At 36.1% G+C, this 23,515-nt stretch overlaps 1 protein-coding gene across 1 annotated transcript; it reads right to left on the bottom strand.

The window, feature by feature from the left end:
• Positions 1-15,067: 15,067 nt before the first annotated feature.
• On the bottom strand, positions 15,068-22,363 carry LOC309490511 (uncharacterized protein). The gene is made up of 8 exons (XM_082159727.1): positions 22,300-22,363; positions 21,262-21,398; positions 20,321-20,457; positions 17,086-17,181; positions 16,662-17,000; positions 16,348-16,531; positions 16,140-16,267; positions 15,068-15,997 (listed from the first exon to the last, which is right to left on the bottom strand). Exons 5-8 carry the CDS (start codon positions 16,800-16,802, stop codon positions 15,662-15,664), a joined length of 789 nt encoding a protein of 262 aa, XP_082015853.1. The 5' UTR covers positions 16,803-17,000; positions 17,086-17,181; positions 20,321-20,457; positions 21,262-21,398; positions 22,300-22,363; the 3' UTR covers positions 15,068-15,661.
• Between the last annotated feature and the right edge of the window lie 1,152 nt (positions 22,364-23,515).

Below are 23,515 nucleotides of genomic sequence, written 5' to 3'. Positions count from 1 at the left end.
AAGTTAATGTTAAAATTGTTAGTGTTTTAATTTTAATGTTAAGATAATAACTTTCATGTTACTTATAACTTCTATCACTAATTAAAGATGTAATCAAATCACGAGTCTGTTTTCAGCCAATATAATTTAAACATCAAAAACATGAGAAGTGATTCAATTGAATAGCCTACAATTTATTATTCCACATGAAGAAAATATGGTTGAATCTCAGGAGCTCTAAAATAATGCATCGACTTCACATGATGAATGCAGCCAAGGAAAATGCGAAGAATGGAAAAGCACATTGCTGGAAAGAAAGTGGAAAATAACACAGGTAAGACAAATAAAAGTATCCTCCTAATTTAGGCTACCTGTAAAAATGTTGGTCAGGCGATCGAAGGACTGGTTTTATTCAAAATAAGTTATTTTAGGAAAAATATTACCGGTATTCTAATTATTGCACTTAGGGGCCGATCACACCTGACGCGTTTTTGGCAGTGCGAGGCACCTATTTTCAATGGGTTTCCTATGGTGCTGATCACACCTCACGCGTTTTTGGCAGTGAGAGGCGCCTATTTTCAATTGGTTTCCTATGGCAGCGAGCGTTCTGCGCGCTGTTTAAGCGCCTGCTGCGTTTTTGAAGTTGAAAAAAAAGCAACTCCAAGCGGAAAAAGCGCCCGACGTCATCGCGGTTTTTTCCACTGTCCAATCGAATGAATGGAGAGGCGGGATTTCCGTTTTAGTGATGAAAGCTACAGTTGCTTGAACGCCCGGAGAGTGCGATGATGGAGGATAATCTTGTGGTGCTCTCGCGGGTTACCAGGAGCTTAACGAGTTCACGAACCGTAACTACCACAATTTGAACAGAAAGTAAATAAAGTGAATAAAAGGCTGATTTGGCGTTTACTTGACTGACAGGACAGTTGTTTCAGTGGTTGCCTAGCAACATAAAAAACGCAGCACTGTGTGATGGTAAGTGCTGTGTGCCTCGCGTTTTCGAACCTGAAAAACGCGTTAGGTGTGATTAAGACTGATAGCACATTGCATTTCAAATAACAAAAAAAAAGTGTCATATAGCTACACACTATAATTTTGGCAGAATATGCCTTCCATAACACACTAGCAAGTGACGATCAAATGCACCTAAGTGAGTGACGTCATTCATTATGGCACGCAGCATGTATCCGTGTATCCATGGCAACGCTCAGCTGCGTAGTGACAGTTAACGTTCCTCCTCAGTGTTGCTCCTCAGGCCTTGTGTTTCTCTTTCGACAGTCTAAAAGGTATTATTAATTTTTAGATTAGTATACATTAGTTATCGTAACCACTATACATCATTACATACTATGAAAATTTGACCTTTTAAAACGTTTGCTGAAGTTGTCCGCCGTTGTACCACTGCTAACCGTTATGCTAACACTACGAAACTAACGTTAAATGTTGCTGAAATGAAACGACGTTATATTTCACATATTCATATATAGACATATAACACTACTGAATGTGTTCATTTTGTTGTTTTAGATGCCAGGGGGAAGAATTGCCAACGGACTAACCCCACAGCTGACCGACCGAGACACACACACACACACACACACACACACACACGGAAAGAGCACAACACCTTTACAATTGTTTAAATAAATACTTTGTTCCTTACAACGTGTCTGTTTTCTTTGGTTAGCCAGAAGTAAAATAAAATAAAAGGATGTTAAAAGGACTTCTAATGAACGTTCTGTAAAGGTCCCCGAATGTTTTCCAAACGTCCCACTAAGGTCCCTCGGGACGTCGCACAATGGTCCTGCAAACGTCCTGCGCACGTCCCCCGCGACGTCCTGCTAACGTTTAAAGAACCCTTCTGAGCTCATTCTGAGACAGTGCTTGTGATTTATTGAGATTGTAAAATAACACTGGGTGGATTTTTATCATTCTAGGGTTGTTTTGCTCACACACTGCCAACACACATTTATGTTCAAACACCATGTAAAAGTGAATTTTGCATAATAGGTGCTCTTTAATGATACATATCCTTCTCACTCTTGTGGTATTTTTTACCTAATTATGTAGGTGTATGCATTATGCATCCATACAAGTGCAAGTAGAAAGAGGAATAAAAACGGGCACTCATTATCTGCTCTAAAACAGGCCTCTCTGTGTCTTCGTGCCTCTGGTGTGTGCAGACACAGCTAACGGCATGCGAGTACCAAATTACATTTTATTTAGCCTCTTGTAGTGCTGGAATAAATTCAAACCCATTTAATGTGTACACTAACATTAGCAAGACAAAACACGAACATATAATTAATTTTCAGTCTATAAAGGTTAAACTTAAAATTACACCAATCAAATGCATGTTGTATTATGGATTCTGATCAGTCCATACCACAGATCAACAAAAGTGCTGTGTTCCATGTGATTAATTTTGCAACACAATAACATTAAATTGAACAACAAATGTAATTATATAGGGATTATAAATTTACAATATATATTTTTTTAAAGTAGCATGTTCAATTTAATGCTATTTTAAATATATATTTGCAAACTTCCATTAATGGCCTCATTGTCAAAAGCGGTCAATACTGCAATCTTTTGAATCTATTAAAGGATCAAAAAGAGTACCCATTCATCCAGCTTGTCCAAAGCAGTCTTCATTTCTTCTCCAAAGGCGTTCCCTTACTTGTAGGTTTAGGACAGGTGTTCAATACTTCAAGCTCTGATCCCTCGCTCTGATCTCCTAAACTATTGGCTGAAGACATTGTAGATGGTCAATAAATCTGTCAATTTAAAATCTGTCATGAGTAAATGTCTAATTTAATACCCTCTACATCATTTTAGCATTTTCTCCATTGCTCAATTTCATTAAATGCATTTTCCTGTTTGTTTCACAAAGTGCATGAAATCAGTACAACTGCTAAATTAAATTAGGCTATCAATTTGGGAAGAGCACAATATGTCATATATGACAAATAACAAAGTCCATTAAAAAAAAAAAAACATGTTCACAAGTCCCTATAGACCAAGTCAAGTTTAAAGACTTTGTTTTATTTTTAACAATTGACTAGTTCTTTCAGCTAATTATTATAATTAAAAATTGAAATCAGTCTCAAAATAAATAAATCATTTTATCTTCAAAAATAGTTATAATATAACACAAAGTATAATTTCAATCATTCATTAAATTATTCACAATGAAAAAAAAAAAAACCGTTAAACTATAACAATACCATTTGTAATGCAGGTAGAACCACCACAAAAAAAACAAACAAAAAAAAACATTTTATTTTGTAATTTGAGCTATATGACTTGCCGTAGTTTGCTGTAGTTTTAAAGCGGTGACAAAAAGGGTAATGCAGTCTTCCAGTGAGCGCCGGCGGTAACAAACCCCAAACAAGCATTTGCTACACATATCACACGTCCCATCAATACATACCAGTGACTCTGCAGAAACAATGGATTAAATCAACAAGACACCGTTCGTTAACATCAGTACTGGAAAGCACCCAAAAGTGCCGAAATCGGCAACACTAAGTTAAATCGAATCAGACCATCAGTTTACGAAAAGCACAATATACATTATATTATATGACAAATAACACAGTCGACTCGGTTATAAAAATCACTAATGCATAGCATACCAGTGATTCTGGTGTATCTTGGTTGTTGTTTTTTTAATGGCGGTTGGCAAACAACTTAAGTGTGCATTACCGCCACCTTCTAGTATGGAGTGTGGATCACAATAGCCTTCTCACTTAATAAAATAAAATAAAATAAAATAAAATAAAATAAAATAAAATAAAATAAAATAAAATGAAATAAAATAAAATAAAATAAAATAAAATAAAATAAAATAAAATAAAATAAAATAAAATTTAAATTAAATTAAATTATCATTCTTATTAAATACAACTTTCTAAGACATCTAAACCCATATCCTAATTATTCAAAAACACAAATATCGCTCTGTACCCTACATGCACTGAATTCATTTGTAATATTTCCTACATTTCAAATCAAATTTTTCTTTACTAAACCATTCTTTCAGCCTTATCCTTTCCTTCTTATACCAATGACAATTAATAATTACATGTTCTACTGTTTAATTAATATTACAAACATCACACATCCCAGTTTCATGTTTCCCTATTATTTTAAGCGTACTATTTAATCCAGTACGCCCAAATATCATTCTCAAAATAATGTCAGGAATCCACCTAAAATTAACTGAAGTTTAAATTCTGAGCATTTGTTCAGGGTTCAAACTGCGCATGTGCTGAAAAAAAAAAAAAAAAAAAAAAAAAAAAAACACTTAAAAACAATTTAAGCCGATCGACAATACATTGCCCGTTGTTAACATTTAATCAACTTAGTATGATACATGAACACTTCCAATAAAAATATCTTTTCAATTTAATGTTTATGTTTCATATCCTGAACTTTAAGTTAGCTTCAGTGTCTGTACTGGTTTCATCTATTAAAACATTAAAATCCACGCCACAAACATTACTTGGAAACGCTATTTCATTGAAATACAAAATGCTGAATAACTAAATTATTTTATTTTTTATTTTTAGACCTATTAAAAATGCAAAAAAAAAATTATTAGGGGTTGGAAAATGTCATTACCTTATTACAAACATTACACCTGGATGGTCCAATAATTATTATTGTAATACAATGCACCAACATCTCTCTCTCTGTGTCTGTGTGTGTGTGTGTGTGTGTGTGTGTGTGTGTGTGTGTGTGTGTGTGTGTGTGTGTGTGTGTGTGTGTGTGTGTGTGGAGTTAACATGTAAAATGTGGCATTCTTTTGTGGAGATTACTAGTGAAAATCCCCAAAAACTTTTAAAAAAAGTAAACAGAGTCAATGAGTGGTCCTCAGTCTAAAACTAAGTTAACAGATCAGATTAACAAAAAAAGTTATAACAAATATATACACAGACTTATAAAACATTCAAACAATAAGGAGTCACATATTATGATACAAATCTGTTGATACAAATATGATACAAATCAGATTGACAAAAAAGTCATAACAAATAGACACATTGACTTATAAACATTCAAACAATAAAGAATCACATTATATTATGATACAAATCTGTTGATACAAATATTATGATACAAATCTTACAACAAACATCACCAATCACCCTAAAACTTCAGAATGCTTAATATCTTTGATGGCTAAACAAATAGCCCTAAATCAAATGTATAGTAGGCTACCTTTTTTGAATTTACATTGGAAAAAAATGTAATAAAATGAGTGAAAATAATTCATTCTTAAATAGCCTACATAACCTGTGAAACAATTTAAATGTAAAACAAATTCAAACTAACGTAGTCTTAATGTGATAGGCTACATTTTGTGTTCAAAAACTACTAACTGGTTTTCAACCAATCAGAAACAAGCAGTTGAACACGCCCATCTCAATTTGAAAAATACGAATATAAAACCCGCTATTTTCAAATATAGCTTCAGCTCAGCTGCGCTCAAGACATCCCGCGGATAGAAGTAAGCAGAAGTAAAATAGAACTTCTTCGGAATTTTCAAGAAAAATGGAAAAGAAGACAGACATCAGCGAGAATGACCCAATAGTGGGGTACTTTCATGGAGTTTCCCCGATAAAAACCTCCAGAAAAAATACGCGTTATTTCAACGCTACTGTCCAAACAGCAAGACAGGAATACCACCAAGCCGTATTTTTCACTCCGGAAAAATACAACAGCATTGTAACAGCTCAAAAGAACAAGACTCCCGTCAAACTGAACAACGCAAGGAAAACAATTGGTAAGTAGGCCTACAACTTAATTGAAAAATAAATATTATAGGCCTATAGGGCTGCTATATTTATATATTGTTTTTATCAGTGTAATATTGTATTATATAAACTATTACACATTTATACAAAACAGTACAAATGTAATTGTTTAACTAAATAGGCTATAGTCATACACAAGTTAGAAAAAATAGCCTACGTATTTTTTAAAGCTATAAAAATTCTTAAAACCACTTGTTCAGCACTCGTCAAAATAATGAAAAGTTATCATTCCCACTTTTTTTGTCTTGCTTGTTAAACATTAAATAGACTTTAAACAAATGTAGAGGCACAAGAGTACACTATAGGCCTAATAGCAGACTCGCAGCCATACATAAAGGCGCGCGCGCGCACAGAGTGGGCATCGGCCCGGGCATTTTGGCCCAGACTGGCCCACTATATGATCATAAATACTACCCATCTTTGCACGCCCTTAACCCTCTGGGGTCTGGGCTGTTTTTGGGGCCCTTGAGATGTTCTGACATGCCCTGACATTTGTGCTTTTTTCAGTTGCATATAAACATATTAATGGCAAAGGTGTAAATTCACTCTATATAGCACAAACAGGGCTACCATAATATGTGAGCCACGTGTATGTACATGTTTTCATTTTTGAGAGAATAATGTTTATGCGTGGTTATTGAAAAAACTAAAAACTAAAATTTCTGAAATAAGGCCACAAAACACATAGTAAATATGTGTCAATAAGACTTTTGACTAATGGATGTCCTCGCCTAGAGTTTTTTCTTCAAAATTATGTGAAAATAGTCTTGCTTTATCGTTCACATAAAACCATACATTGATTTAAATTGATGTAAAACAGGTTTTGCTTGGAAAGCCAATATGCGAGGGGGGCGTGAACGAGGAGTGGTTTACACCTTAGAATACAATGTCCCACCCACTCTGCATAATGACTCTGCATAATTAGCCATTCATTCAGGTGTGACACTGACTGAGCCACAATGCAAGGACAAAAGATATATTTAGAAGAAGACTTATATTGACCATTTAAGATTTTGCTTACATCTATCTTGTAAATATGTTTTGCTATTGTATTAAAAAGGTTACAATTACAACAATAATTACAATTTCAACAATATTTCAAGTGTACTCTTTCTTTGTAAAAAAAAAATGATTATAGGCCTACATTTTATCTATGTATTCAATAGTTTGAATATAGTCAACATTGGAACAGCTAACATCTTAGTTGATGACTTTATTTTTGACAAAAATAGATATAGAAATTGCTAAACAAAAGCTTATTTGACGTGGCAGTATATTCTACAGTAAAAACTGTACCCAAATCTAGTCAACAAGATGTTGTCTTTCATATTTCGCCTGACTGTAACGTTGTTTTCATGAAATATTAGGGCATATTGTTAATTTGCAGTTTAATACGTTGCTTATACAAATAGCCTACATTTTATTTCAACATATTTCAGTCGAATTTTCCTTTCCTCAGTATAGCAATACAGTTTGCTAAAACATCATCATTCATTCACACACGCAATTTAAATTTAACTTCTGGCAAAGATGAAGTTGACGATAGGCTATTGACTCGCGATCTTCGCAGTAGGCTAGTGAACGCACCGGAGAAATGCACATTTATTAGGCTACATAGTTTTTTGTTTTGGATGGTTTTGTTTAGAACCAGCTTTCTGTAAATATATTTCACATTTTTTAGACATGTGAGGCGAGTAGGCTACGGTCTGGTTAATGATGATCTCCAGTTCAAGCACCTTATGTTGTGATTGCTATAGCCTATATTTACTTTAAATCCAGGAAATTTGTTAATGAAAAAATTATTAAAATTAAGATACAATTGATACAAAACGAAATTCGTTTTAAAGAAAGGATTTGTAGTTTCTGTTTTGAGGTCTCTGTGAAAGTTTGATGAAAGTCTTTTAGTGGCTTTCAGAGCGCTCGCGTCCATAATGGAGAACTGTCACGTAATATTGTTTTTTCCTCATAAATGCGAACACGAAAAATAAAAGACAAAAGACTTTTAAGTAAAACTTAAGCGGAATTCGCTCTTCAAAATGCTGCCGTTCGTAGTCTGAGTTACAATCTTCCTCTGAGGAAACCACTTCCTCGCTGTCCAGAATCATCTGAAGGGCGTCTTTACTGGAGAAGCGTGCCATACTCAAAACGCGATGAACTATCAGTAAGTCTGATGAAGAAACTGTGTTTTTATGGCATTGATCGGGGGGGGGGCGTATGCGATGCATACTAGATCACCTAAACTATTTACCATTTGAATAGCGCCGGGGGCGGGGCGGCCTCAACTCATTATAGAGATAATGAGGCAGAAGGAAAAACGGTACCTCTCCTTGCTTTCAAACGGATTACATGAGTTGAAAACATTTGTTTTTTATATAAATTACTTCATTTAAAAGAAGAGATTTCAAGCTTCATAAAGACATATCTCACGTGTCTGTGTGAGAAGTATTCGGTGAGTTATTGTTCATTTTCGGACGCGTTTCAGAATGGACTACACTGACAGAGAGAAGGCAGAACTCGCTTCGTGTTTATTTTTCTTTATTTGGCGAAAAGCTCAACACTTTGTTTTTATTATGAGTATACACAAAAATAATACACATTTAACAGAATCGATTGATGTACGAAACTCCTATGAAAAATCAAAGTCAACAGAGTATTTATGAGTTTATTTTACACTGATAAAAAAAAAGCGAGCTGGTATCGCCGGCGATACCGTAGACCTCAGGGGGTTAATATTTGACAGGGGACGTTTGACAGACGTACAGTACGGCAGATGAAACTCTTAAAAATACATCTTCCAGATGAAAACACATCAGATAGCCGTGTGTGTGTTGAATGTGTGCTATAATCAGGGTTGGGAAGTAACAGAATACATGTAACGGCGTTATGTAATCAGGATACAAAAATCCAGTAACTGTTACAGTTACGTCAAAAAACATAGTAATCAGATTATAGTTACTTTTTGAAAAAAGGGGGAATACTTTCAGGATTACAATGGTTTAATTTAAAACTTAATAAATCAGTATTTTGGCATAATAACACTATATTAAGCGCTGCTTGATTATACAGTAGTTCCTGGTTCTGTTGCCAGTAATGACTCACACCCGCTGGTGCATGTGCTAATAACAGCTGTCTAATCTCCTCAGAAGCTGAATGAATCACCGCTGCTAGTAGAAATGTTGCCCACGGGACAAAACGCTTTCAATTCATGGAAATTCCGCTGACATTTTGTTTTCAAAGAAGAAAATGCAAACAACATGGTTGTACCAAAATGTCCTTTCTTAATCTCTTCTCACTTAACGGGATGTTCACTGTCTAGGTAATGTAGGGGAACTCCCACTGCCAACGCCCCAAGTTTAGTCAGGCAAATTAAGAAAGATCACGGCTTTAGTCTGTCAACATGTAGCCTAGGCCTATTTTAAAATAAACTAATATTTAGATTGTGTAGAAATTTAAAATGTTGTGTTTTTTGTTTTTTCCTTGTACATGTTAGTTAAAAATAAAACAAAAATAATCTGTAATACCATACAGTAGCCACTAGATGTCTGTATAGCCCTTTACATAAATATTCAGGGCTGTGTGTTCCCAAGTTGTGGAAATGAGACATGATTGCTTAGTTTTAACAGGTTTTTAGCTACAACATAGTTACTTACAGCTATATGACATTTTCTTAAATAGTTTATATTTTGCAAATATTTTACACCGGACCAAATTCTTAATAAATAAAAGGTTTTAAAATTGTTTTTATATTTCTTCTTGCTTGACTTTATTTATATATGTGACCTTGAAGTAATCCAAAATTACTTTCATATTGTGGTACTTGGATTACGTTACTGAATACTTTTTTCAATGAAGTAATTTGTAACTGTAATGGAATACATTTTTAAAGTAACCCTCCCAAGCCTGGCTATAATGTCATCCATTTGGCCTAAGCTTTTGTCAACACTTAACATTACACACATAAATGCTTATTTTACTAATTTACATAAAGATTTACAACACTGTAAAAAATTTTTACATCCCTAAGTCAAAAATTTCAAGTGACCGATAACATCTAAATTTTTCAATTAGTCTGACGTATTATTTCTCATTGAGCCAATGTTAAAAGACTATTGCAACAAGAATTTCACTTGGGCCAATTGAAAACTTTTGATCGGTCACTTGACATTTTTGATTTGGGAGGGTTAGAAATTTTTTACAGTGAAACTGAAGATAATTTTTATATTTTATTTGTCTATGATTTAGTAGCCTTTTGATCACATAAATCTAATGACAGATCTAATGACAGATCTAACATTAAATCTTGTTTGGATGATTAACACACGCAGCAATCAAAGGTTTTGAGTAAGTATACTATAGAAAACAATTATAAAAAAAATATATGTGTTGTCTTCTTCCCACCAGTTCATTTTCAGTTTTTGATTCTTGATTTCTGATCACTTGTTGCAGTGGTGGAGCAGAGCCTGCAAGGCAAAGTAGCCCACATTTGTAAAAAATAAATAAAAATAGGGGAAAATCTTAAACAGAAATATAAAGTATAATGATTGTGTTACTACTAATGCAACAGCTAATGACTGTAAATGGAGTAATTAAAATGAGTGATGTATTGTGAGCACTGAGGATGAGGAGCGACAGCAGAGTCCTGGAAGTGGACGAGACCCTCCATCACTCCACCGGCCCTTATTGCCTCATCCGGCCCGATGTTACTGTGGGCTCTTCATCCTCAGTGAGACCAGAGCCAGCGAGAGAAAGAAGACACAAGTTTGAGGATCTGATTCCTCTCTCTCAGCCTCCCTCTCTTTCATCTCCCGGATCAAGTCCTTCAGCTTTCTCAGACGCAATGCTGATGTTTTCCAGGTGCTGTTTGAGAGCCATCGGTTTAACACTGTGATACAGGTCCTGGAACAACACTTACAAAATGCCTGCTTTAAAGGACAAGTTCGGTATTTTACACTTAAAGCCCTGTTTACAGATCGTTTCTGATGAAATAGAACGGTTAAGATTAAAATTTGGACACATGCTGCTGTCCCGAGAATTCGCTTTCCCCAAAACCCCTAGAATGGGTGTATAGGTGCACTGGAACAATCCTTCATAAAACGCATTAAACTTTCGTTTACAAAGACGTGAAACTCACCGAGTGGTCAGGGGTGTTCACTGATATGCTCACACAAAAATCGCTGAAAAAGATGCTTTCCAACAGGTTTTATCGTAGTTTTTGTCCAACTCCATTGACTTAATAGGCCGTGCTGTGAGACCGCAGCACCTTTACGGTATTACTCCGCCGCTTCTTCTTCTGCTTCTTCTGTGTATTCAATGAAATGCCCGTGGTTTGCTTGCAATTGGCAAAGGTGCATTGTCGCCACCAACTGGGCTGGAGTGTCTATTATTCAAGCTCTCAACGGAAGAATCTACGGGTGTGAGACGTTTGGAAAAATAGATCCACAGTTTTACAACGAATGGTAAAACACCTGTTGGAAAGCATCTTTTGCAGCGATTTTTGTGTGAGCATATCAGTGAACACCCCTGACCACTCGGTGAGTTTCACGTCTTTGTAAACGAAAGTTTAATGCGTTTTATGAAGGATTGTTCCAGTGCACCTATACACCCATTCTAGAGGTTTTGGGGAAAGCGAAATAAACCTAAAATTCTCGGGACAGCAGCATGTGTCCAAATTTTAATCTTAACCGTTCTATTTCATCAGAAACGATCTGTAAACAGGGCTTTAAGTGTAAAATACCGAACTTGTCCTTTAATCATGTGTTCATATCGAATTCCAAAGCGTTTTCACACTTGAAATGTTAGAGGGATAGTTCACCCAAACATGATCCCATAATTTACTCACCCTCAAGCCATCCTAGGTGTTTATGACTTTCTTCTTTCAGCAAAACACAGTTGCTTAGGCAGCAATTTCTTTTCTGGATATAAGCACTTGAACAGCCTGTGATGTTCAGTAATCAAGTGTTTTAAGTAAACTGTAAGGCCCTCGGTTAAAATGGGAGAAAAAGCAATGTTTACTATTTGCAGTAAAAGTAGAAGTAGCTGCCAGTATTTATCATCTTGGGGCACAATGTCTCCGAATATTAGTGGTACATTCCGGAGTAGACACCAACACTGGATTGCGTTTATGCCCAAATCATTGCTCTGATCATCCAGTTTTACAGCAGGAGGTCGATTTCTCCTCTCCATGTAACCATAGTTAAATGACTGCAATCTGCCATCTAACTCTTTTGCGGTCAAAAAACTCCCTTGTACATAACGCAAAACAAGTTTTAACTCAAACTGCGCAACTCCCTCTAAAACATCATGCATTATGTCTACAGAAAAGTTGTCCGTTACACTGAAGTACTGCAGAGTGTTTAACAAACATGTGCGTTTCACACCAAAAACATGAGTTAGTGTTGGGTCAGATTGTATAGCTTCACAGTGTTCCAAGTTTGTCTCTTTCATGCGCAAAGTTACATTTGGCTCATCTTCACAGAACACAGTTTGATAATCTTCGTTTTCATTCAGGCAAAACCTACAGCTATATCGAGCTCTAAAAGATTCAACTTTTTTTGCCATCCAAAAAGGCAATGCAGACCGAGATTGTCTCCTGTTACTTGGACAATGCTGCCACGCACAGAACCACCAAGACCTTCTATTCCCCTGGTCTCAAGTACTTTTATGTCATTGATAATAGGTTCCAATATTGCATCAAATCCATATGTTTTGATGTCCTGGGCATGGAAAAGTGCACATAAATGTATGTTTGCTAAAGATGAATTAAATTGTGGTGGAAAATTTCTCAAAGTAAAATATATGCCCCCCAATTTGTGAATTCCCTTCTTTGACCCCAATGGATTGGCAGTCTCGAAATCATCGTAAAACAGTTGAATTTGAAGTGCATTTTTTTCAGTGGAAAACAGGGGATGGCTCTTAATGTACTGTCCGTCTTCAATATCAGTGTAAATGCCATCTTTATTTGGTATGCCCGACTTGAACCTGCACGAGTTATTTGGATGCGTTAAAATGCTCTTTAAGGTTTGCAGAATTGGAACATACGAAAACTTGTCAGTCACTGCAACTTGCTCATATATTCCAGTAGTCCGGTTTTTCCTGTTCTCAAATCGGACGCCAAGTACTTTTTCCACAAGCTGAACAATTCCCCATTTTTTGTAAAATACGAGTTTCGTTTAGATATGGAATTAAGTAAGGTGAAAGGGTTTTCTATTTCCTGAAATGACTGCTCTATTGTACTTTTAATGTCCGTGTCATGTGAAGATAAGCAATTTAGAGCAGTCTCTTTTACTTGATCCTGGATGTCTCGAACAACTTCTTCCATAGACATAACAAATGTATTAACAGTTGTCTGACCGACACCTGCAGCTTGCAATTGTGCTATTGCTGATGCACACAAATCTGTTACGTTTTTGCTAGAAACTGGCAAAGAACTGCCAATTTGAACATGTAGCTACATCAATACTGCTGCTTGGTAGCTCAACAACTGCATTCTGAACAGCACTATCTTCAACATCATTGCAGCGTTTATAAATCTAATTAATTATTATTCATAACGAATTATGATCAATAATTAATAATTCAATTATTTTTAATTATCTTCAGAATTTACCGTAGCAGAATCAATAGTATGATCATTTTATCAGTTCATCCAATGAACAGAAAGCATAAAAAAGTATTAACTCTAGGAAATATAATATCTTCCTGGCCAAGAAAGAATTAATCCCCAGCTAACAATAAATTAAGAAATAATCACGGGTAAAAGCATCGGTAACTTAGATCGAAGTTCAAGACAATAAGATGTATAAACAGATTAACACAAGTAATCTCTTTGTTAAAATACGAACAATACTTTATTGATTATATACTAACACATACAACTAATATCTAACACAAACACACACACACATTCATACGAGTTTCAGAAGGAAAAAGAGTAAGGAAAGATTAAGTTTTAAGAGTGAGTTTAAGAGTGAGATGATGAAATCCCAAGTTTATGCACTTTAAGACCTGACCTGGAACGAACCATCAAATCATTAATTTAACCCTTCTATCGTTTCTTAGACAGGTTATTAAATGTATATCAATACATACACCAGTTCAGCTCTTAGTCTGGAGGTAGCCTACTTGCTTGTCTTTGCTTTTGGGGATTCCCTTTTGTTGCGTGAAAAGGGGTTTTCCCGGTCCGTTCGTTGGCTGGTGTCCTCGTGCCTGATGTCTGGGGCGGCCAGTCACGTGGTGTGCTGGCGGAATGAAAGTCTTTGTTTGAAGCTGGCTTTGCAGAAGAAACGTGGCTCGAAATCTTGTTGCAAAACTTAACTTAGAACCGAGACTCACAACGGAAAATAAAGGAAAACTTAGAAAAGAAAAGACAACTTAGACGAGAGTAGTAAGATGGCTTGAATAAAGCTGTTGAACCCGTTCTTCTGATCTTAATTTGGGTTCTTTGTCTCTGCGTTTACATGGTTGCTAGTCTGATTGAAGTCTTCATCCTTTTTCTGCCCATCTCTCTTGAGAGTGGTAGCAGAGCGTTTCTTGGGGGTGAACCCAGAGATAGAGAGCAGAGTGCAGAGAGCAGAGAGCAGAGAGCAGAGAGAGAGCAGAGCTCTTCTCTATCAGAACATTTTGAACGAGCAGAGTTAGAGAGCCGAGAGAGAGTTAAGAGAGAGAGCCGAGAGAGAGCAGAGCTCTTCTCTATCAGAACATTTTTGAACGAGCCGAGTTAGAGAGCAGAGAGAAGAGAGAGAACTTTGTTTCGGGTCTAAGATTTTAAACTCAAAGTTTGTCCAACCTCCAGGATGAGTTCTGACCAATTAGACACTGGCAAAATTTAGGAGGTGGCGTTCTTTTCTGTTCTGATAGTAAATTATCTTATCCGGGGGGTTTTCTTGCTAACAGAGAGAACAGATGCCACAGTTTAGACATGATCAGTATTATAAGAATACGAAACATTTTACACAGATTTCAATCAAGCCATCTTTTGAATCAAGAGCATACGATCATACTGATATGAAACACAACACACTTTCATTCAAACATCTAACAGTTATAACATTACATGAGTTATATGGTATCTAAGCATATTAAACACACATATAAGTTGCAGACACAAAATAGAGTTATGTAGTTGCGTGATGTTTGACTGTAAGTCCATTGAAAATTGTTCTTGAATGATTTTATGTATAGTTATTGGTAAGAATCAGTTCTCTGGTTTTTAACTCTGTTTGTTCGTTCAGAGGTCTTAAGGGGGAAGGAATGGGGGGGAAACAACATCTGCTGGTATCGATCCGTCTTGCAAACTATCGAAGTTGACCAGTTCTGCCTTCAGTTAACCAATAAAAGTCTTTGGTTACAGACTCTCTGGAGCCTGGGTGAGTTATGGCTCTGGGATGTGAGACACTTGTGTGATGCCTTGGTCTCTGTCTTTCTCTTAACCAATCAGTAATTTGGCAACAAAGCTAGTCATTGACCAGTTATGTGTTAGTGCTGGGGGCTCTTTTAAATAGCCCGACTCGTTGGCGCCTGGACCCCATGACAAGATTGATGAGGATACGAAGTCCTGACCAAATCTTCCTCTTTGTTCATCGAGAAGTGGAAAGTTTGAATTAATCTTCTGGAAGAAGATTAGTCTGCGTTTGGTTCATACCCATTGTCGCTACATCATGTACGAGAACTTCATTACTTCCATGAACTCTATTCAAATGTTTGCGGAATCCTGAAAATGTGCCAAATTCTACACAGCAACCTGCTTGACCACATTTAAGACGAAGTGATTTGCCAGGCAACAGTCCATGAATTAACTTGAGATGTCGGACAAGCACATTTGTGCTCTCAAGGCAGCAAGAACAAACAAAGCAGATAATTTTTTACTGACAATCAGCTCTCGAATGCATGAATCTAGCTCTGAGCTCAGCAACTCTTGGACTCTCTTTGACCTTGCCAATATCAATCTGGAAAACAGTTGTCTGTATGAATGTGAACATGTTGTGCAGCACTTTGCTGTAAGATGCGCCAAAAACAAAGTGGGCTTTGAACAGTTCATCAAAGGCACCCAGACCACTCACTGATTTGCATGGTATGGCTTTCTTGTCGAGAATTATGTAGTACGCATGAATGTTGTTCTTCTTTGTCCCCATGGCGAGCAGGTATGGCTGTGTGCTCTCTTCGATGGTATCAAGGTGATCGTGGATGTTAGTCCCTGCCTAAAGATAAAACAAAGACAAACACTCAAAGTCAGCTCTCTAATTGCCTCTTCTCCTTACATCCGTTTTCCAAAATACAATGAACCCAACTGGCAATATTTTGAGGCAGACAACAGGTACTGACAGAAAAGTCCAATTTTACCTTTTTGAAGACGACGAGGTGTTTTTCAGCTTGACGTGCTGACATCTTTCCAGGTCTCTTGCGGCCTTGTGGTGATGGTGGAATTAAATAAAGTAAGAGAAGAATTGAAGCAAGATCTTGGTCCCATCCTGAATAACAGATATGGCAACTTCAGAAAAAAAATTCAGACACATCTAGATATTCTTATTCTGAATGCAAACAGTCTAACCTGCATCATCTGTTTCATCCTTGTCCACAGCTGATTCCGCAGAGTCAATAAGGTCCTGAAGGTCTTGGGAGAAGTGAAGGCCTTTGCTTTGTAGAATGACCTTCTGCATAAATGTAGTTGGCCACCTTTCCAGAAACTTTGCTGACGTCTTCTCACCAAAAATCAAAACAAAATCCTGCTCAATCTGTAAAAACCAACAGGACCATCCATTTACTTCACAAGGAATATTTTAATAGAAGTCGAGAACAAAGGTTGTCAATTAAGTTTAACTTAAATTAAGCCCATAACTTTTATTTAACCATCTCCAATCTTACCAGGCCTTTAATGTCCAAAAAACGGGGAAATTCAGTCAGCACATCAGTGGATCTGCTTGGGTCTTGAATCATCTTGCGACGATACTGGAACGTCTCCCTCATTTTGACCTTTACGGTTTCCACCTCTGATGAATGTTTCATAAGAGAAACCGCTTCTCTACACTGCTCCTCTGTCAGGATAACTTCAGTGCTGGATGAAGCCTCTCTTTCTGCAGTTGGGCCACCACTGAAAGATTGGGGGAGAGATCTACGGTTCTCTGATGGTGCAATGTTCCTCTGAATGTTCTTTATTTTATAAAACAAGTACCCTTGTCCACTTTGAGGATCATAATAATGTTCCTTTGAAAAACAAAAGTGTTTTCATTAATACAAAAGTGACCAAATATCCCATAACTAGATTTTACCAAGAAATATTTTCACTTACATATCCATTTTTTTTGTGTAGGGATCATGAAGATATGGAAACAGGGCAACAATTCCTTGGGCATACATTTCTCTGATACGTTTAGGAGGAGATGTGCTGTCAAATTTAAACAGACAAACATTCAAATTTCTGAATATGAATTTATATGAATATAAATTTAAACATGTCTGTAAACGTATATACAGTATCGGTTTGTAACGTTTGGAATCATTCGTTTTTAAAGTTTTGGAAAGAAGTCTCTTATGCTCATCCAGCTTGCATTTATTTGATAAAAAAATACTGAGAGAAAAAAAAACTGTAATATTGTGAAATATCATTACAATTTAAAAGAATGTTTTTCTATTTAAATATACTTCAAAATATAATTTATATATTATATAGCAAATAGAGCAAAACTGAATTTTCAGCATCATTACTCCAGTCTTCAGTGTCACATGATCCTTCAGAAATCATTCTACTATGATGAATTATCAATGCTGGAAACAGTTGTGCTGCTTAATATTTTTTGGGAACCTGTAATACTTTTCCAGATTCATTGAGCGATAAAAAGTTTTTTAAAAAAGTACAGTATTTATTTAAAATAGAAATATACACTACCATTTAAAAGTTTGGGGTCAGTACATTTTTTCTTTCTTTTTTTTTAATTGATACTTTTATTCAGTAAGGATTTGTTAAATTGATAAAAAGTAATAGTTTAGATTTATACGGTTATAAAAGATTTTCTTTAAAAGCTGTTCTTTTTAACTTTTTATTCATCAATGAATCCTAAAAAAAAAATTAAAAAAATTAAAAAAATGTATCACAGGTTCCAAAAAATATTAAGCAGCACAATTGTTTCCAACATTGATAATAACTGAGTATCAAACCAGCATATTAGAATGATTTCTGAAGGATTATGCAACACTGAAGACTGGAGTGATGACGCTGAAAATTCAGATTTAAATAGAAAACCGTTTTTTAAAATTGTAATAATATTTAACAATATTACAGTGTTTTTCTGTATTTTTGATCAAATAAATGCAGGCTTGATTTGCATAAGAGACTTCTTTCAAAATAATTAAAATTAGTAATGTTTCCAAACTTTTGACCGGTACTGTATACAATAATCGATTCATTTAAATTATTTTTAAACTCTGTTTGAAGTTAAAAATGGGAGGAGCAGGTCAGTTGGATGGAAAAAGAATGCCACATCATGCGGGAGAAGTTGCAAAAAACGCCTATCGCATTTACATAGAATAACAATGCAGGGCTCAACAATAAGGACTGCCAGATGGCCCAGAGCCAGCGTGAACGATGCTCGGGACAGTAGACGAAACAGCCACTTGCCCGATTGGGCCATTACGAAAATTGATAATTTGTGTATTTTTCTATTGTGAACATTAAACCGTGTTATTTTACATTTGATTACAATTTCTGTACCAGAAAATCTACTGATTAGACCCATAAAATCACTGTTTATTTCATTTCTGTTTGTACTGTTGCATTTATTTGTGCTATTGCTTGTAATTTAATTATTTGTTCTCATTTCATTTCGGTTTAATAATATTTAAAATTCATATGAGTTACGTTAGTAGTTTTTGGTGTCATAACCTTATTTATTAAGGTTATATGGATCAAAAACAACTAATACAATAAATACAATTTATTTATTTATAACTTTTTTGTGGTGAGGACAGTGAAATATTTGGCAGGGCAACTAAAAACGAACCTAGAAAAAAATCCTTAGCGTTGAGCCCTATAATGCAATATATGTTCAATGCGAATGGTCTGTAAATGTGACACTTGGATTGTCAAAGTGCTGACACCTGTGTTTCTGCAATATTAAAGGATAGTTCACCCAAAAATGAAAAATCTGTCATTATTTACTCACCCTCATGTCGTTCCAAACCAATAAGACTTTTGTTGATCTTCAGAACACAAATGAAGATTTTTTTGATGAAATCTGAGAGATTTCTGTCCCTCCATTGATAGCTACACAACTACCACTTTGATGCTTTAAAAAGTTCATAAAGAGATCATAAAATTAATCCTAATGAATTGAGCGATTTCATCCAAATTTTCTAAAGAGATTAGATCACGTTATATGATGAACAAATTGAATTTAGGCTTTTAATATCTTCATTTGTGTTCCAAAGATGAATGAAAGTAGGGGTGTGAACCTACACTGGTCTCACGGTTCGGTTCGATTACGATTATCATGTCATCGATTCAGTTCAATTCGATATCACAATACATCACGATGCACTGCATTCTCAATTTTCAATTTTACTTTAAAAGTGATTTGTGCTCGCATGTGTGTGATCGCCTGTTCGGGAAGTCACAGTGACATTCCAGTTTAAGTTTCAAGGGAGTAAAGCTTGTTTATGCCATTAAGAAAAGGAAAATGTCAAATACATTTTGTTTTAAAGAAATGTTCATTTAAAAGCAGCGCTCATTAATCAGTGTATTATGTTACCATTAAAGATGCGCGCATCAACCGTCGCCGAGTCCACTGTTGAAGGTGATGATCATCCTTTTATAAATCACGCGTAACACAGAATAATTGTAATTTGACCCTCGGGTGCGGATACTTAAATCAGAGAAAATTATTGGGGTGAGTGGATGATTTGTTTTTGGCTGCGGATTCGGGAGACTTTGGAGCTCATCCGCTTACTCTAAAGCAGTCAGACTCCGCCAGGCGCTAACAGCTCGGGGTGAAAACAGCTAACATGGTTTATCAAGTTTGTGGCATTACCTCCTGCATATTCTATTTGTGCGTGACATGAGCGCACTCAGCGCGTCTTCTGCAGGTCGTGCTTACCAGGTTGTTCATCAAAGCCGAAATGTGCCCAGATGTAGGCTTTTAAAGTAGTTGGAGCATTTTTGATTTTCTCACCTCCCTCTGCCACTGTATGCTACCGCAACAAAGCACGTACACGACAAATGACGTCAGAAAAGCATCAGTACATTGTAATCGGTTATGGTCTATTACTGAACCGATACCGAACCGTCCACGTCTGCATCGCGATACATCGTAGAAACAATTAATTTCGACACCCCTAAATGAAAGTCTTACGGTTTGGAAAGACACAAGGGCGAGTCATTTATGACTATTCATTTTTGGGTGAACTAATCCTTTTAATAACTTTCACAATTTCGAGGACTGAAAATAACAATTTACAATTTCTTGATATTTTTACGTTTTCCATGAACAAGGGAATCCTGGATGTAGAATACAGAATACTTTAAGTGTTACCTATGCTTTTCAATCATTTCTGCAGTAAGAATATTGATCATCTTCCTCCTGGTGCTGTCAGTCAAGCTTTTGGTTTTGTTGTATTCCCTGATGATTGTGTCCCCACCAGGTTTAGCCTGCAGGATTTTTTGGACCAGCTGCAAACAATTACATAGTACAATCAGCGACAACCTCAAGATCCATTCAGGGATAGTTCACCCAAAATGAAAATTATCCCATAATTTTCTCACCCTGAACCCATCCCTGGTGTATATGACTTTCAACTTTCAGATGAACACAATGGGAGTTATATTAAACATATCCTGGCTCTTCAAAGCTTTGTAATGGCAGTTAATGTTACCCTAGATTTTGAATCCCAAAAAAAATTCATTCCAAACCTGTAAGACTTTCGTTTATCTTTGGATGAAGATCTTTTAATGAAATCTGAGAGCTTTCTGTCCCTCCATTGACAGCTACACAACTACTACTTTCAAACCACAGAAAGGTAGAAAAGACATCATAAAAATAATCCATGTAACTCCAGTGGTTTAACCTCAATTTATGACGTGATGCGAGTGCATTGTTTGCGGGTAAAAACACAACATAATTGACAACCTCATTTACAAAATATGAATCTCCAAAGCATGTTGAAGATTAATATTTTGTAAATAAAGTGGTAAATTATGTTCTTTTGCACAAACAAAGCACTCGCGTTGCTTCATATAATTGAAGGTACACCACTCGAGTCACACGGATTACTTTAAGATGTCTTTTCTACCTTTCTGTGGCTTGAAAGTGGTAGTTGTGTAGGCTGTCAATGGAGGGACAGAAAGCTCTCAGATTTCATTAAAAGATCTTCATTTATGTTCCAAAGATGAATGAAAGTCTTACAGGTTTGGAACGACATGTAAACAATCTAATTCTTTATCAAACAGACAGGATTGATGTGTGTAAAGACTCACAATTCTGGCTTCATCTTCGGCTCTCTGCTGCTTTCTTGAAGGGGTTCCATCACCCAGAATAGCCACGTCATCAGATTCATAGTTTGCAGTCACAGAGGAGCTTCCCTCATGTGACACTGCAGGGGTCTGTGCTAATTCTATTGAAAAAAGTGTTAAAAAAAAAAAGTTTACAAGTTGAGACTCATTTTTTCAATACTGAAAAAAAAAAAAAAAAATTCAGGAAAGCACTGCAATTTAAAATAGGACTTTCAATATGGTAAAACAATTGTGATTATCCTCACTTTTAAATATGCTGAAATAAGTCTAGTATTGATGTCAAATTATAGAATGTGTATTAACTTTTTTAGGATAAATTAAATGACTGTTAGCATTAATGACCTTGGCAACATTCATCTGAGGACGGCAACACTCAAAGCATTTATTTAATCTGATAAATAAATGTAGGCTATTTATTTCATTTAAATTAATAATGTGTGTGATAATACATGTGAATATGAACTTAATGTACTGTATTAATTTATTAGTGTTACTTATAATGCAAACAGATACATACAGACATTTTCCGTTAAAATTGAACTTAGCAAATATTTAGGAGTTTATTTCAAACTGAAATAACATGCAGTGTGAAATGTTAGCAAAGATCGATTTCACCTCGCATGCTCTGCGCACTCAAATAACGGCTGTATCGTCATATCCACAGAGTTTATAATTTGAGAATTACAATTTAGGACTTTAACAATGTTTGCATGAACGTAATTCTCATGTAACTGTTAACGTTAAGAAAACTCGATGGTAGCGCGGCTGTATTGACGTGGATATGACGACAGACATACAGTAGCCTACGAACAACGTGCAATGAAAACTAACGTTACACAAACAAAAATTATTTCTTTCACACTTTATCATTAACGTTACACGACGGAAATTAAGAATACCAGGGGCTTAACTTGTAAAAAAAAAAACGTCTTTTTTACGTCTTTAATGCGTGGACAGAAAGCAATATCACACTTAAGCCTTTCAAAGTAAATATAAAATTACCATTTGAATATTTTTCAAATTTTAGCAGGAAAACGCCCAAATTTGTCTGCTTTAAAACCTCCTCAAATACATCCCAGCTAACAGGGGACGCCCCCCGGACTTTTCCAACGTCCCCTTAGGTCCGCATTAGGTCCGCTTTGTAACGTTCCCGAGCGGACGTTCGGAGGACGTCCGCATTTGGTCCGCTTTGTAACGTTCCCGAGCGGACCTTCGGAGGACGTCCGCATTTGGTCCGCTTTGTAACGTTCCCGAGCGGACCTTCGGAGGACGTCCGCATTAGGTCCGCTTTGTAACGTTCCCGAGCGGACGTTCGGAGGACGTCCGCATTTGGTCCGCTTTGTAACGTTCCCGAGCGGACCTTCGGAGGACGTCCGCATTTGGTCCGCTTTGTAACGTTCCCGAGCGGACCTTCGGAGGACGTATTTGGTACGCTTTGTAACGTTCCCGAGCGGACCTTCGGAGGACGTCCGTATTTGGTCCGCTTTGTAACGTTCCCGAGCGGACCTTCGGAGGACGTCCGTATTTGGTCCGCTTTGTAACGTTCGCTGATGGACGTTCTGATGACATTTGTCCGGGCCAGTTTGCGAACGTCTATTTCGTCCCTCACCTGCCATTTCCATGACAACACAATCCAGTCGCCCATGCCTTTGATTTTTATCATTAGACCGGACATCTTGCAACTCAGACAAACGAATAATTCAACTAAAATATAAACCCATATTGGATTTAAAAGGGGATTTGTTTATCCATTAAATTAACTGTGATAGGCCTAATAGATTTTATCTAAAAACCATGTTTTTTTGTTTTGCAGATTGACAGTTTTATAACTGCAAATAAACTATAGTAAAAATATTATTTGAATTAATTGTAAAATTAAGTTAATGTTAAAATTGTTAGTGTTTTAATTTTAATGTTAAGATAATAACTTTCATGTTACTTATAACTTCTATCACTAATTAAAGATGTAATCAAATCACGAGTCTGTTTTCAGCCAATATAATTTAAACATCAAAAACATGAGAAGTGATTCAATTGAATAGCCTACAATTTATTATTCCACATGAAGAAAATATGGTTGAATCTCAGGAGCTCTAAAATAATGCATCGACTTCACATGATGAATGCAGCCAAGGAAAATGCGAAGAATGGAAAAGCACATTGCTGGAAAGAAAGTGGAAAATAACACAGGTAAGACAAATAAAAGTATCCTAATTTA

This window comes from Leuciscus leuciscus (assembly GCF_965113295.1).
Source record: "Leuciscus leuciscus genome assembly, chromosome: 25".
Lineage (NCBI taxonomy): Eukaryota > Metazoa > Chordata > Actinopteri > Cypriniformes > Leuciscidae > Leuciscus > Leuciscus leuciscus.
This window is presented reverse-complemented; position numbering and strand designations above follow the sequence as displayed.

Excerpts from the sequence above, each read along its gene's own strand:
- LOC309490511 (XM_082159727.1), bottom strand. The coding sequence starts at position 16,802 with ATGAAACATTCATCAGAGGTGGAAACCGTAAAGGTCAAAATGAGGGAG. Across the intron at positions 16,268-16,347 it reads GGATGAAACAGATGATGCAG|GATGGGACCAAGATCTTGCT; the intron begins GTTAGACTGTTT and ends TCTGTTATTCAG. Across the intron at positions 15,998-16,139 it reads ACCTCGTCGTCTTCAAAAAG|GCAGGGACTAACATCCACGA; the intron begins GTAAAATTGGAC and ends TTTTATCTTTAG.